The following is a 14,965-nucleotide window of genomic DNA, read 5'->3' as shown; positions in this document are numbered from 1 at the left end:
CTTTCTTCATGTATGATGTCCTTGATGCCATTCCACAACTCATCTGGTCTTCAGTCATTAGTGTTCAATTCATCAAATCTATTCTTGAGATGGTCTCCAACTCAGGTGGGATATGCTCAAGGTTGTATTTTGGTTCTTGTGGCCTTGTTTTCATTTTCTTTTCCTCCAACTTAAACTTGATGGTCTGTTCCACAATTGGCCCCTGGTCTTGTCCTGGCTGTTGATACTGAGCTTTTCCATTGTCTCTTTCCACAGACGTAGTCGATTGGATTCCTATATTTTCCATCCTGTGAGGTATACTTGTATAGCTGCTGTTTATGTTGTTGAAAATAGGTATTTGCAATGAAGAAGTCTTTGGTCTTGCAAAATTCTATCATGTGATCCCTGGCATCATTTGTATCACCAAGGCCATATTTTCCAACTACTGGTCTTTCTTATTTGTTTCCAACTTTTGCATTCCATGTTTGATCAATTTCAGACTGCAGAAGTTGGTAAAAATCTTCGATTTTCTCATCTTTGGCATTAGTGATTGGTACATAAATTTGAATAATAGTTATATGAACTGGTAGGTGTGTAGGTATTATCCTACTACTGACAGAGTTATACTTCAAGATAGATGTTGAAATATTCTTTTTGATGATGAATGCAACATCATTCCTCTTCAATTTGTCATTCCTGGCATAGTAGACAATATGATTGATCCAAAATGGCCAATAACAGCCCATTTCAGCTCACTAGTGCCTAAGAGTTCTATCTTTATGCAACCCGTTTCATTTTTTTCCCCATTGATGTTATTTTATTTTATTATTTTATGCACACATTCATATGTAACTTTAAAATTAGAATCATACTGCTTATAATATTTTTTCTTGGTTTTTCACTTAATATTCTATTAGTAATGTTCAAATTCTCATTGGAAAACTATATTATTTATCATATTACAATAGTAGTATCATTTCATGGTTAAAATAATGCTGTTTTCAGTTTAAGACCTTTACTATTTTATATATTTCTATTTAGATATTGTATAAATAATTAAATTATGATTTATCTTTTTATGATATATCCTCTCAATATTGCAGATCAATATACACAGTATAATATAACATTTTTGAAAAAAAAAATCTGCTTTGCCCAAAGTTCCTTAAAGACAAGTCCATCCTTTCAGCTGCTCAAGACAAAAACCTTGATGTCACTTTTGACCTGTTTTTCTCCCACCTGTAAACCCACTGGTATCAGTCAGTTATGACTCATTGCAACACTATAGGACAGAGTAGAACTGCCTCAAAGAGTCTCCAAGGAGCAGCTGGTGGATTTGAACCATCGACCTTTTGGTTAGCAGCCAAGCTCTTAACCACTGCAACACCAGGGCTCCTTTTTCTCCCACAACATACATCTAATACAGTGGCTAATTTTGTTAGTTTTACCTCAACATAAAGAAAACAAAAATCTTCACAACTGGACCAATAAGCAACATCATGATAAACAGGAAAATATTGAAGTTGTTAAGGATTTCGTTTTACTTGGATTCACATTCAACGCCCATGAAAGGAGCAGTTGATCCATTTCATTTTTGACAACTCCCAGTATTCCTAGATTCATACTTTGTACCTTTCACATTCTGATTATTAATGGATGTTTGCATTCATTTCTTCTCATCTTGAGTTGTGCCACATCAGCAAATCAAAGTCCTGAAAGCTTTACTCCACTCATGTTATTAAGGTCTACTCTACTTTGAGGAGATAGCTCTTTCCTAGTTGCATTTTGAGGGCCTTCCAGCCTGAGGGGTTCATTTTCTGGCACCCTATCCAACAATGTTCCACCGCTATTCATAAGGTTTTCACTGGCCAGTTTTTTCAGAAGTAGATCACCAGGTCCTTCTTCCCAGCCTGTCTTAGTCTGGGAGCTCTGCTGAAACCTGCTGGCCTGGAGGGAGGCTAAAGCTGTCATTAGTCACTCAGCTGAGCAAGGAAGGGTGTTTTGTATTTTGTGACTTGGAGAATGTTCATGTTTTACCTATGCTCAGTCATGATTAAGGAATAGTCTTGATCTATCATGGTCACAGCATAGCCTTGTGTGATTCTGATGTTTTGTGGCATTATTGACGTTCAACTAACAGATGCTTGGTGTTCAATACCCATAGTACATTCATAGAAACACATAATCCTTTTAAAAACATTCCAGGCACATCTCTTCTCCACACCTCAACTATGCATATGGCCTTAGGCCTCTGGGTGGGTGGAACCTAAGGATCCTGGCTCCCTACTATCTTGTTTAACCAGCCTAGTTTTTGCCCCAAGCCACTCAAGATGTGGCTTTTCTCCCCAGGCAAGCTCCTAGAAGTCAGTGCTGCTTTTCTCTTTCTCACTGGGAAAGTGATATCAGGGTGGGGGCAGGGTGGCTCTGGGGTGGCAGTGGGCCAATGGCTGAGTATCATGGCAGTATGGCATGGCCCTGTAGGAAGAGGTAGAGGTGGTGTATGGCACTAGGTGGGAATGAGAAGGAAAAGGATGAAAGAAAGAAAAAAAAAAAGAATGGTGTGGTAGAGGCCAGATGCTGGGTGTGGCAGACCTGGGCTGGTGGCAAGCCGGTGGCTCTCTACCCACGATGGTGCTACATGGCCTGGTGGGAGAGAGTAGAGGTGGTGTACGCGGCTAGATGGGAGGGAGGAAAAAAAAGAAGGAAAGGGAAAAAAGAAAAGAAATGGTGCAGCTGGAGCCAGTGGGTAAGGGCAGAAGGATCCAGAGTGGTGGTGGGTTAGTAGGTTTCTAGCCACACAGCACAGTGTTGCCTGTCCGGAAGGGGTGGGGTGGCATACAGGGCTAGGTGGAAGGGAGAAATAAAAGAAGTAAGCTTTTAAAAAAAGAAAAAATGGCATGGTAGGAGCTGGCCGGTGTGGGTGGGGTAGACCTGGGGTAACAGCAAGCTAGTAGCTCTCTAGCTTATTGGCACAGCGTTGCCTGTCTGGAATGGGTGAGGGTGGTGGATGGGGCTAGGAGGGAGGGAGAAAGAAAAGGAAGAAAGGGGAAAAAAATGGCATGGCAGGAGCCAGCAGGTGGTGGTGGGGTGGACCTGGGGTGGTGATGGGCTAGTAGCTCTCTAGCTGAGCAGCACACTGTTGTCTGTCTGGAAGAGGTGGGGGTGGCATATGAAGCTAGGTGGGAGGTAGAAAGAAAGGAAGAAAGTGGAAAAAAAATGACACGGCAGGAGCTGGCGGATGGGGTGATAGCAGGCCATTAGCTCTCTAGATAAGCAGCACAGCTCAGGAAAGGCCGGGGTGGCATATAGGGCAGAGGGTGAGGAGTGAGAAAGTGTGTTTCTCAGGTTCCCAGGTGCTCTGTTTCCTGTTGGGTGTTCCATGAGGTTGCCTTTCCATAATCCCTGTCTGGGGTTGTTTCTGATTGTGCTCAAAGATGGCAAAGCTGTGCCATGTTAGTTGTCAGGTGACCTTCACTCCATATCTTTCCTCATTCTGTTTTTTTTTTTTTTCCCCAGTTTCTTCCGCCATTCAGTGTTTGATCTAGTTCTTTATCCCTTTATTTGATGCTTAGGGTTCTAGGACTGACGTTTGTATGTGTTTTCTTTAGCTTTTTGGGTCTTTGCTGCAGAGGGACACATGATGCATCTGTCCAGAGTACTATGTTGGCCCCGCCTCTCTCTCCAACCTTTTTACAAATTCTGACACCATCTGTCCCTCCCACAGCACTCTCTACTTTTCTGCTGGCTTTGATAATTCATTGCGATGGCCACACAGAACTCATAAGTTACACTTACAGTTATGGGGTTTATTAGGGACATAGCGGGTTACAATTCAGGATACAATTCTTTGATCAGGACAGCCTCTTCGCAGCTGTGCCACAGGCCGTCCTCTCTCTGGCCATCGGTCTCCTGGACCTGGCTTCTCAGCCCCTTGGGCCTTTAGGGTTTGCCTGGCCTCTTCCCTGCTCAGGTGAGTGTTACGGAGCTCTCTAGCTCCACTGATAAGTGCCCAGAGGCACCCCACTCTGCCAGTAAGCCCTGGCCCAAAGGTACTAAGCTCTTTCGCTCCATTGGTCCAGAAGCCTAGCTCCACTGACAAGTGCCTGGAGGTACCCCACTCTGCCAGCAAGTTTCCTAATCAAATGTGCTCAACTTTCTTTCTCTGTGGGCCAGGAAGCCCCCTGCTCCATCTCCTGCCAGTCTCCCTGGTTCTGCTGCCTCTTCTGTTGCCATTTCTATGCAGCTGCTTCTCCCCATCTCTCACCATCTCTGGTGTTACAGCTTTTTTTGACTCCTGGGTCTAGAAGGTTCTCAGCACAGGGATCCTGGGTCCAAAGGATGTGCTTCACTCCTAGCTCTTCTTTCTTTGTGAAAGTGAGGTCCCTCCCTTCTGCCTTTGGGATGGCTCGTTTTAAGCCTAGCAGGATGGCAAAACTGACCAATCTCCTCATTAGAGTTCCATACATCTTATTTGCATGGTTTCACCCCCATAAGTGTGCCATGAACCTTACTTGCATTGTTAGCAAGCTGCCAAATTCTCTTGGTGGACCACAAACACCTTATTTGCAAAGTCCCACTCAGTCATTTGATAGGCATTATAAGACCACGGTGACAAGGCCATATAAAAGACACACACTGCACTGCAGTGAGCAATCAAAAAAAGCCATTAATTCCAAATGGGGGGGCAGGTGCTGGAGGAGCATGGCTGCTATCCCTGGGGGAGGGAGCCTGGTGCTGAAGTAATACGATCAGTGTATCCAATATCTGGTGGGGAAGCAACCAGGCCAAGTGTTACAAGCCATAGATTTTGGTGCTGAAGTGACATGGGCAACACCCTTACTCACGGAGCCTATAGGTGAAACAGAGAGTGCTGGCACCCCTTGGTAGGGAGATCCATGGGAAGGGACAACACCAAGTGCACCTAGATGCGGAGTCTGGAGTGGAAGCAGAGAAGTAAAACTCATAATTTAAAATAATAACATTAATAAAGAGGAATAAGAGCAAACCTTAAAAAAGGTGAAGAATCTAATCTCTAGAGTTACCACAGTAGAATAGATTAATGTCCCAATTGCAATAGACAATCACAAAGCAAGTGAAGAGGCAAAAGAACAAAATAACAGAACTGTCCTTGAGTAAGGACAGATAACGAAATCACCCAAGAAAGACTTTAAGGCAACAGTATTAAATATGTTCAAAGAGATAAAGGAAAACACTGAAAAAAACCTAAAGGAAATCAAGAAAACAATACAAGAACAAAACAAAAATTTCAATAAAGAGATAGAAATTAGAAAAAAAACTAGAGCTGAAAAGTGTGATAAGAGATGAACGACTCTCTGGAAGGGCTCAGCAGCAGATTTGAATTGGCAGAAGAATGAATTCATGAACTTGAAGACACGGCCCTTGAGATTATTTATTCTGTGGAGCAAAAAAGTAAAAAGAGTGAAGAAAAATGAACAAATCCTAAGAGATCTGTGGGATACCATCAGATGAGATAATACATGCATTATGGGAGTCCAGCAGAAGAAGACAGAGAAATGAACAAAGAATTTTTGAAGAAATAATGGCTGAGAAGTTCCCAAATATGATGAAAGGAAGGAACTTACAGATCCCAGTAAGTTTGGCAAACTCCAAGTAGGATAAATCAAAAAAGAGAAATACCAAGGCATATTATAATCAAACTCTAAAAAACCAAGGATAAAGAGAAACTATTGAGCAGCATGAAAGAAGTGAAGTATCATGTACAGGGGTCCTTAATAAGATTAAGTGCCAGTTTCTCTTCAGAAACCAAGCAGCCAAGAAGGCAATGGGATGATGTATTTAAAGTGCTGAAAGAAAAGAATTGTCAGCCAAGAATATTCAGCAAAACCATTGTCAAAAAAGAGGACAAAATTAAGATATTCCCAGATAAACAAAAATTGAGGGAATTTGTTATCACCAAGTCAGCGCTATAAAAAATGCTAAAGGGAATTCTCCAGAAGGAAAAGTAAGGCTGTTAGATGGTTACTTTAAGTTGTATGTACAGGGAAAAAATGTCCATTAAAGAAAATATCTTGACAAGTATAAAGATCAGATTTAAGGTATTTTTGGTTGGCAAATACAACTGGTATCATCTTCATGTTTTATAATGGCAAAAGCATAAAAAACATGAAAATGAAAACTGTAAAACCAAAAAAAAAAAAAACCAAACCCAGTGCTATCGAGTTGATTCTGACTCATATAATACAGTATTTAAATTATACAGTATTTGAGGTATAAAGATGTAATTGGTGATAGCAACAACATAAATGGGAGGGGGGAGGATTGGCATAGGTACAGAGTTTTTGTATGTTACTGAAATTAAGTTGGTATGAATAAAAACCAGGTTGTTATAAATGTAAGATGATAAACATAGTCCTCATGGTAACCAAAAATAAAAAATTATACACAAAAATAAAGAAGGGAAACAAAATGGTTTACATACACAAAAAATCTATGCACAAAAGATGTCAGCACTGAAGGAAAAGAACAAAATACACAAATATATGGAAACTAAATAACACACTACTAAGCAACCAATAAGTCAAAGAAGAAATCAGTTGAGAAAAAATATGCTTAGGATTGAATGAGAATGACAACACAACATACCAAAACCTATGAGATACAGCAAAGGCAGTACTCAGAGGAAAATTTATAGCATTAAATGCCTACATTAAAAAAAGATCTCAAATTAATAGCTGAAATCTACAACTTGAGGAATTAGAAAAGAAAAATCAAGCAAACTAAGCCCAAAACTACCAGAAGGAAGGAAATAATGAAGATGAGAGCAGGAATAAAAGAAATAGAGAAAAAAAATAGAATCGACAAAACAAGAAGTTAGTTTTTGAAAATATACATAAAATTGGAAAATCATTGGCTAGAGTGACAAAAAAAAAGACAAGATGCAAATATCTAAAATTAGAAATGAAACTGGGGACATTCCAACTGATCCTACAGAAATAAAAAGCATTGTAAGGGAATACTGTGAACAGTTGTATGCTAACAAATTAGATAACTTAGAGGAAATGGGCAAATTCTGTGACACAAATGAATTCCCTACATTGACTCAAGAAGAAATAGTGGATCTCAACAAACACATTACAAGTGAAGAGATTGAATCAGTAATCAAAAACCTTCCAACAAAGAAAAATCCTGGACCAGATGGCTTCACTAGGAAATTCTATCAAACATTTATAGAAGAAATGACTCCAATCCTACTTAAACTTTTCAAAAAAATAGAAGAGGAGGGAACACCACCTAATTCATTCTATGACACAAACATTACTCTGATACCAAAACCAGACAAAGACATTACAAGAAAGGAAAACTACAGACCAATAGTCCTAATGAATATGGATGCAAGAATACTCAACAAAGTACTAGCAAAGCAAATCCAAAAACATAATAAAAAGAGTATGCATCATGGTCAAGTGGGATTTACCCCGGGAACGGGAACGCAAGGATGGTTCAACATTAGAAAATCAGTCAATGTAAATACACCACATTAACAGAACAAAGGAAAAGGAACACATGATCATCTCAATAGAAACAGAAAAGGCATTTGACAAAATTCAATGCCTTTTCATGATAAAACACTCAACAAGATAGGAACAGAGGGAAATTCCTCAATATAAGAAAGGTCATTTATGAAAAACTCACAGCTAACATCATACTCAATGGAAAAAGACAGAGCTTTCTCATTAAGATCAGGAACAAGACAGGGATGCCCACTCTCACCACTGCTTTCAACATTTCTCTGGAAGTCCTAGCCAGAACAACTAAAAAAAAAAAATAGAAAAAGGTACCCAAATAGGGAAGAAGGAAGTAAAACCATCCCATTTTGCAGATGAAAATATCCTATACATAGAAAACCCCAGGAGTCCTCAAGAAAGCTCTTAGAATTAGTAAATGAATTAGTTCTAGTTGGCAGGGTACAATGTCAACACACAGAAATCAGCTGGGTTTCTGTACATGAGCAATGAGCATGCAGAAAAGAAAATTAAGGAAATATTACCATTTAAAACAACATCTAAAAGAAATAAAGTACTTAGGAATAAACCAGGAAAGTGAAAAACTTGTACACAGAAAACCATAAAATATTACTAAAATTAAAGAAGATGTAAATAAATAGAACATTTTGTGTTCATGGTTTGCAAGGCTTAATACAGTTAAGATGTAAATATTACTCAAAGCAATCTGTGCATTCAATGCAATCCTCATCAAAATTCCAATAGCCTTCTGTACAGAAATAGAAAAACCAATCCCCAAATTTATATGGAAGGACAAGGGACTCCAATAAGCTAAAGCAATCTTGAAGAAGAAGAATAAAGCAGGAGGACTCACATTTTCTGAATTCAAAACATACCGTAAAGCCATAGTAATTAAAACAGCTTGGTATTGGTATAACAGATATATACCAATGAAATAGAATTGAGAGTCCAGAAATAAATTCATACATCTATGGTCAACTGATTTTCAACAAGGTAGCTAAGTCTATAAATGGGGGAGAAAGAGTCTCTTCAATAAATGATGCTGGGAAAATTGGATTTTCACATGCAGAAAAATGGAACAATCTGTGCCTCACACCATACACAAAAAACAAAATGAATCAAGGACCTAAATGTGAAAACTAAAACCATAAAATTCTTAGAAGAATATGTAGAGGCAAGGCTGTGGAACTCCTTTTTAGCAATGGACTATCAGATATGACCAAAAAAGCATGAGCAGCAAAAGACAAGATAGATAAATGGGATTTCAGAAAAATGAAATACTTTTGTTAATCAAAGAATATTATCGAAAAAGTAAAGAGACAACCTACAGATGTGGAGAAAATTTTTGGGAACCATACATTCGATAAGGATGTACAAATATCCAAAACGTATATAAACGTTCTACAGCTTAACAACAAAAAGAGAGCCCAGTCCAATAAGGGCCAGACATTTCACCAAAGAGGGTATTCGAATGACCAACAAGTACATGAAAAGATGCTCAGCGTCATTAGCCATTGTTGTTGTGTGCTGTCGAGTCAATTAGGACTCATGGCGACTCTATATGACAGAATAGAACGGTCCCATAGGGTTTCCTAAGCTGTAATCTTTACAGGAGCCCTGCTGGTGCTTTCTTAACTGCTAACCGAAAGGTCGGCAGTTTGAACCGAAAGGTCGATGGTTTCGAACTGACCAGCTGCTCTGTGGGAGAAAGATGTGGCAGTCTGGTTCCATGAAGATTTACAGCCTTGGAAACCCTGTGGGGCAGTTCTTCTCTGTCCTATAGGGTCATTATGAATCGGAATAGACTCACTGTCATGGGTTTGGTTTGAGGTTTTGAATATTTATGGGAGCAGGTAACCAGGTCTTTTCTCAAGAAGCCACTGGTAAGTTTTGGTTAGCAGCCAATCGCTTAACCATTGCACCACCAGGGCTCCTCGTTAGCCATTAAACCATTTCCATCAAGTGGATTCCAACTCATAGTGACCCTATAAGGACAGAGTAGAACTGTCCCACAGGGTTTCCAAGGCTGTAATCTTTACACAAGCAGACTGCCACACCTTTCTCCTGCAGAGTGGCAGGTGGGTTCTAAGTGCTGACCTTTCAGTTAGCAGCTAGACACTTAACCACTGTGCCACCAGGGCTCCCTGTCATTAGCTTCTACCAAAAAACCAGAAGCTAAACTCGTTGTGGTCAAGTTGATTCCGACTCACAGTGACCCTATAGAACAGAGCAGAACTGCCCCATAGAGTTTCCAAGGAGCAGCTGGTGGATTCCAACTGCCAACCTTTCTATTAGCAGCCGAGCTGTTAACCACTGCTGCCAGCCATTAGGGAGACACGAATCTACAAAGAGATACCACCTTACTCCCATTAGGATGGCAATAATTTAAAAAAAAAGGAAAACAATGGGAGTTGGCAAGGTGGTAGAAAAACTGGAACCCTCATCCACTGCTGGTGGGAATGCAAAATGGTACAGCCACTGTAGGAAACAGTTTGGCGTTTCCTCAAAAAGTTGAACACAGAACTACCATATGACCCAGCCATCCTAATCCTAGGTATATACTCAGAAGAAGTAAAAGCAGAAACAACCAGAAAACCTGTACCCCAATGTTCATGGCAGCACTTTTCACAATAGCCAAAATGTGGAAACAACTGAAAATTTTCCTTAATAGATGAGTGGATAAACAAACTGTGGTATATACACACAATGGAATATTACTCAGCCGTAAAGAAAAATGTAGTTCTGATGCCTGCCACTACATGGATGAACCTTAAAAACGTTATGCAGAGTAAAATTAGTCATTCACAAAAGGACAAATGCTGTGTGATCTCACATGAAATAAGGGAATATGTAGAAACCAAAGGTGGTTCGTGGTTACAGGGTGAGAAATGGCGGTGGAATGACTTAGGTATGGAGAATGGTTGCACAACATGAAGAATGTAATCAATGTCACTGAATTGTACCTGTAGAAATTGTTTTATTATGTATATTTCCACCACAATAAAATATTAAAAATAGTTTCTTGACCTGTCTTCTCTACTGTCTTCCCTTCTCTTATCTATTCTCCCCATTGCCACTTGCAGAAATCACCTTTCATCACAGACTTTCTTGCTTAAAACCCTTTGCAAGTACCTCGTCCTTTACATGATAGACTTCAGCTCCTTCTCTCCATATGGCAGTTCTTACAAGACCCCCTGCAGACTGACAGCCTCGCCTTTTGCTCTTCCCAGCCAGAAACTATCTGTAGTTCTTGGGCCATGCTCTTTTTTTTTTTTTTTTTTTTTCACCATTGACTGTGCTTTTGCACATGTTGTTCCCTCTGACTGGAATATCCATTCCCACCTCTTAGCCTAGTTAATTTTAGTTCATCTGCCAAGGCTCAACTCAAATAATACCTCTCTAATGGATCCTCCCTGACCCTCACCCCCACCCCACCCATATTCACAGGGTTCCCATTAGTCCCTTGCGCACATTTGTCTTCCCACATTGATGTTACTCTGTGAAGGCCATTCTCTCCAACGATGCTGTCCTTTTGGCTTTCTGCCACTATCTCTAGCAAGTTTGGGGGCCATAGTCTTCTTTGAGAATAAATTCTTCTCCAGCAAATTTTGGCTAAATACTACCTGCTGAGTTTTTAATTTGTAATTCTTAATTTAAATGTAGGGCTCAAAAATGTTTTAGCATTTTAAGGATAATACTGTCAACTCATACGTGACCAACTGTTCTTACACTTTATAGAATCTTGACTTTTATGGGGTATAGTTATGTACTTATTTTATGTTTAAAGATTTAACTTATTCTATTGACTGTAATCTTGTATTTGTTACTTTGGAGAGTAGTTTATTATTATTGTTATTCAACTTGTCACTACTTTTCCAGTGGTGGTCCTTTTTAGTTTTTATTTTAAAACAAAATAATTTTCCAGAGTACCTCTGTATGCACGTTTCTCCTTCCTCAAACATAGCACCCTTTTGTCCTTAGAACCTAGCTTGGTGTCTGTCATATTCCAAGTGCCTAATGAACATTTGCAAAATGAATAAATGAATGAATGAGTGTATGAATACATGTTTCCAGCCACTCCTCCCCCCTCTGAAGCTATCGTGAGGTAAAACATATAAATGAAGATCAATTAAATTGACTCCAACTGGCAAATGGAAAAAGACCAAGGCAAAATGGCAAACACTAATATAAAAAGGAAGGAAGTGCATAAGGAAAGCACCTAACAGAAGTGAAGTCTCAGTTAACATTAAGCTCCCATGTGTCTATCGCGGTGGGGGCCCACTGCTCTCCTGGGGTCTCCTGGAGAAGTGGGTTGGGGAATGGGCATGAGAATTTACGCTAGGGCTTGACTTAAAGAAGTGTGGTCCTCTTTCTGGAGTACTTGGGTGGCACAAATGGTTTAGTGCCTCGCTACAGATTTGGCTACAGAAGCACCTTGGAAGGAAAGACCTGGAGATATGCTTCTGAAAGGTTACGGCCATTAAAACCCTACAGAACACATCTCCATTTTGCAACATATGGGGTTGCCATGAGTCAGAACTGACTCTACAGCAACTGGTTTTGGTTGTGGGTTTTTTTTTTTTTTTTTTTCTTTCCACCCAGGGGCCCTACAGAGGGCGGGGTCAGCCAGAGTGGTAAATGTGTCTTCCTTTCGGCAAGCATGTGGGTACATTGATGAGGAGCACTTGACAGGGGCTGGTGGCCCTTTGGCCTGGAACCAGAACTATGACTGCAGCAAACTGCTGTTGACCTCATTCACTGGGGAGCTTGCTCGGAGACTTCAAGGGACAGGTAACTGCCTCTGACACCCTCTACTCCTCTGCTACAGTTCCCTTCATTCTCAACTCCACCTCCCAATCCCTCATATCTCCTCCCAACATGTCCCGGCCATAAAATATTCCCAAATCAGCTGTTAATCCCCTCCTTTTATCATCTGTATACCCTATATATCTCTCAACCCTGTCTTCACATCTTCTCTTAAGGCTTTTCCAACTCTCCACTACCCACAATAGCCTTATCCTCTAGTATCTCTCAATACCAACACCATCCGTCATACTCCTAAAGTTCATCCAACACTTTCAAATACCCGTTCTTCTTGACTGGCTTGGACACCACCATTGGTGTAAGTTATGAGCACTGGCATCACCCCAAAGTCTCTGGTCACCACTACCCAGAAGTCCTTGTAGTACCCTTTCTTCATTGCACATGGTATAACCACACTTGACCCCTTGACTCACATTTGACCCTCACTTTTACATTATACTGTGCCCTACCCCCCTCAGGTGTGACTGTGAACTCTGTGGACCCAGGTGTTGTATACACGAACATCATGAGGAATTTCTCTTGGGTATACCGCTTCCTCTTCTGGCTCGTTAGCTTCTTCACCAAGGTGAGTGGGGCAGGAGCCAGCTCCGTCTGAAAAGGGTGGGGGCAGGGCTCTGCTTCTCAGTGTGTTCTCCAGCAGGCTAAAGGCTGACTGAGGTGACTTCCTTTTTATCCCTTCCACTCCATGTCTCCACAGGATCCCAAGCATGGTGCAATCCCAGTCCTCTACCTGGGCTTGGCACAGGAGCTGGATGGCATTTCTGGAAAATATTTCAGCAATTCCTGTGTGATAACTCTTCCTGCTAAACCTGCTCAGGATCCTCGTGTGGTTCAAAGCCTCTGGAATGCCACAGTTCGACTAACAAACCTGGACAAGATGGACTGACCCTCTGTGAGCCTTATCCAAACTAGCCATCCTCCCCTAGCTCCTAACCCTTACTCTGATTATGCCTTTTGTTTGGTGGCTCCAAGTATCAATCACCTTGTTAAGTACAATGACTACTTTCTTTGCTTTTTGGCTCAGTGGCATGAGAGACTGGAATAGCCCGAAGACAGTTTCAACTTCCACTTTATTGCCAGTTCTCCAACAGAAGCATTCATCCCTTGGGCACTAGGATCTCCAGATGGTGCTGAGTTGCAGGTTGTGATAATGGGGAGTGTCAGGGATTGAATTATGTCCCCCCAAAAATGTGTATATCCAACAGAAAACCCCTGAGGGAGCAGGAGAGCAGTGGGAGGCAGACCCCAAATTCTCGTAAAAAGACCAGACTTAATGGTCTGACTGAGACTAGAAGAACCCCGGTGCTCATGGCTCCTCGACCTTCCATTACCCCAGGACAGGAACCATTCCCAAAGCCAACTCTTCAGACAGAGATTGGACTGGACAATGGGATAGAAAAAGATGCTTGTGAAGAATGAGCTTCTTGGATCAAGTAGACACTTGAGACTATGTTGGCATCTCCTTTCTGGAGGGGCGATGAGAGGGAAGAGGGGGTTAAAAGCTGGCGGAATGGACAGAAAAAGAGTGAAGGGAAGGAGAGAGCTGTCTCATTAGGGGGAGAGCAATTAGGAGTACATAGCAAGGTGTGTATAAATTTTTGTATGAGAGACTGACTTGATTTGTAAACTTTTACTTGAAGCACAATAAAAATAATAAAAAAAGTATGTGTATTAATTTGGCTGGGCCGTGATTCCTGTATTGTGTAATTTTCCCATATGTTGTAAATCCTGCCTCTGCGATGTTAATGAGGGAGGACGGGCAGCAGTTGTGTTAGTGAGGCAGGAGTCAATCTACAAGATTGAATTGTGTCTTGAGGCAATCTCTTTAGATAACAAAAGAAATAAGTGAGAAGAGAGACAGGGGACTTCATACCACCAAGAAAGCAGCGCCAGAAGCAGTGTGCATCCTTTGGACCTGAGGTTCCTGCACTGAGATGCTCCTAGACCAAGAGAAGGTAGATGATAAGGACCTTCCTCCAGAGCCAACAAAGAAAGCAAGCCTTCCTCTGGAGATGATGCCCTGAATTTGGTCTTCTAGCCTACTAGGCTGTAAGAAAATTGTTTTTTCTTTGTTAAAGCCATCCACTTGTGGTATTTCTGTTATACAGGCACTAGATGACTAAGACAGGGAATAAAACCCCTCCAGTGAGTATTAATTTAAAAAAAAAAAAATTTTTTTATTAGTGAGCATTAAGGGTACTGGTAAGAGAAGAAACTTCCACCTCCACCTCTTGGTTCTCAGGCCTGTGTTTCTTGGCTGTAGGAGAGACAGCACCATATAGTGTCCTCTGGTTTAAGGCATATATCACATCCTGTGGGGCAGCACCCCAACCTCATAGAGTGTTGTCTTCCAGCTGGTACTGTAACAGCCTGCAGATTGTTATTCTACCTTCCTATCAAACCAGCTGCTTCTGGGTGATGTGTCATATAAGATGACCAGCAAATCATGATGGATGTGAGCTCATGGCTTTTTTTTAAGGATCTTTGTTCATCTAGAGCCCTGGTGGTACAGTGGTTAGGAACTTGGCTACTAACCAAAAGGTCGGCAGTTTGAATCCACTAGCTGCTCCTTGGAAATCCTATGGGGCAGTTCTACTCTGTCCTGTAGGGTTGCTATGAATTGGAATTACTGTTGATTCTGACTCACGGTGGGTTTT

The 14,965-nt window shown here is 41.1% G+C and overlaps 1 protein-coding gene across 1 annotated transcript in view; it reads left to right on the top strand.

The window, feature by feature from the left end:
• LOC135227782 (retinol dehydrogenase 12-like) overlaps positions 1–14,587 on the top strand; it is a 46,657-nt gene extending 32,070 nt beyond the window's left edge. Inside the window, exons 4-6 of the mRNA XM_064268755.1 lie at positions 12,087–12,275; positions 12,767–12,873; positions 13,006–14,587. Coding sequence (XP_064124825.1) covers positions 12,087–12,275; positions 12,767–12,873; positions 13,006–13,194 — 485 coding nt within the window. The 3' untranslated portion in view covers positions 13,195–14,587. The remainder of the gene's footprint in view (positions 1–12,086; positions 12,276–12,766; positions 12,874–13,005) is intronic.
• The last annotated feature ends 378 nt before the right edge of the window (positions 14,588–14,965 follow it).

The sequence above is a fragment of the Loxodonta africana genome, chromosome 15, assembly GCF_030014295.1.
Source record: "Loxodonta africana isolate mLoxAfr1 chromosome 15, mLoxAfr1.hap2, whole genome shotgun sequence".
NCBI classification, from domain to species: Eukaryota; Metazoa; Chordata; class Mammalia; order Proboscidea; family Elephantidae; genus Loxodonta; species Loxodonta africana.
The sequence above is the reverse complement of the archived record's forward strand: the minus strand, read 5'-3'. Positions and strand labels throughout refer to the sequence as shown.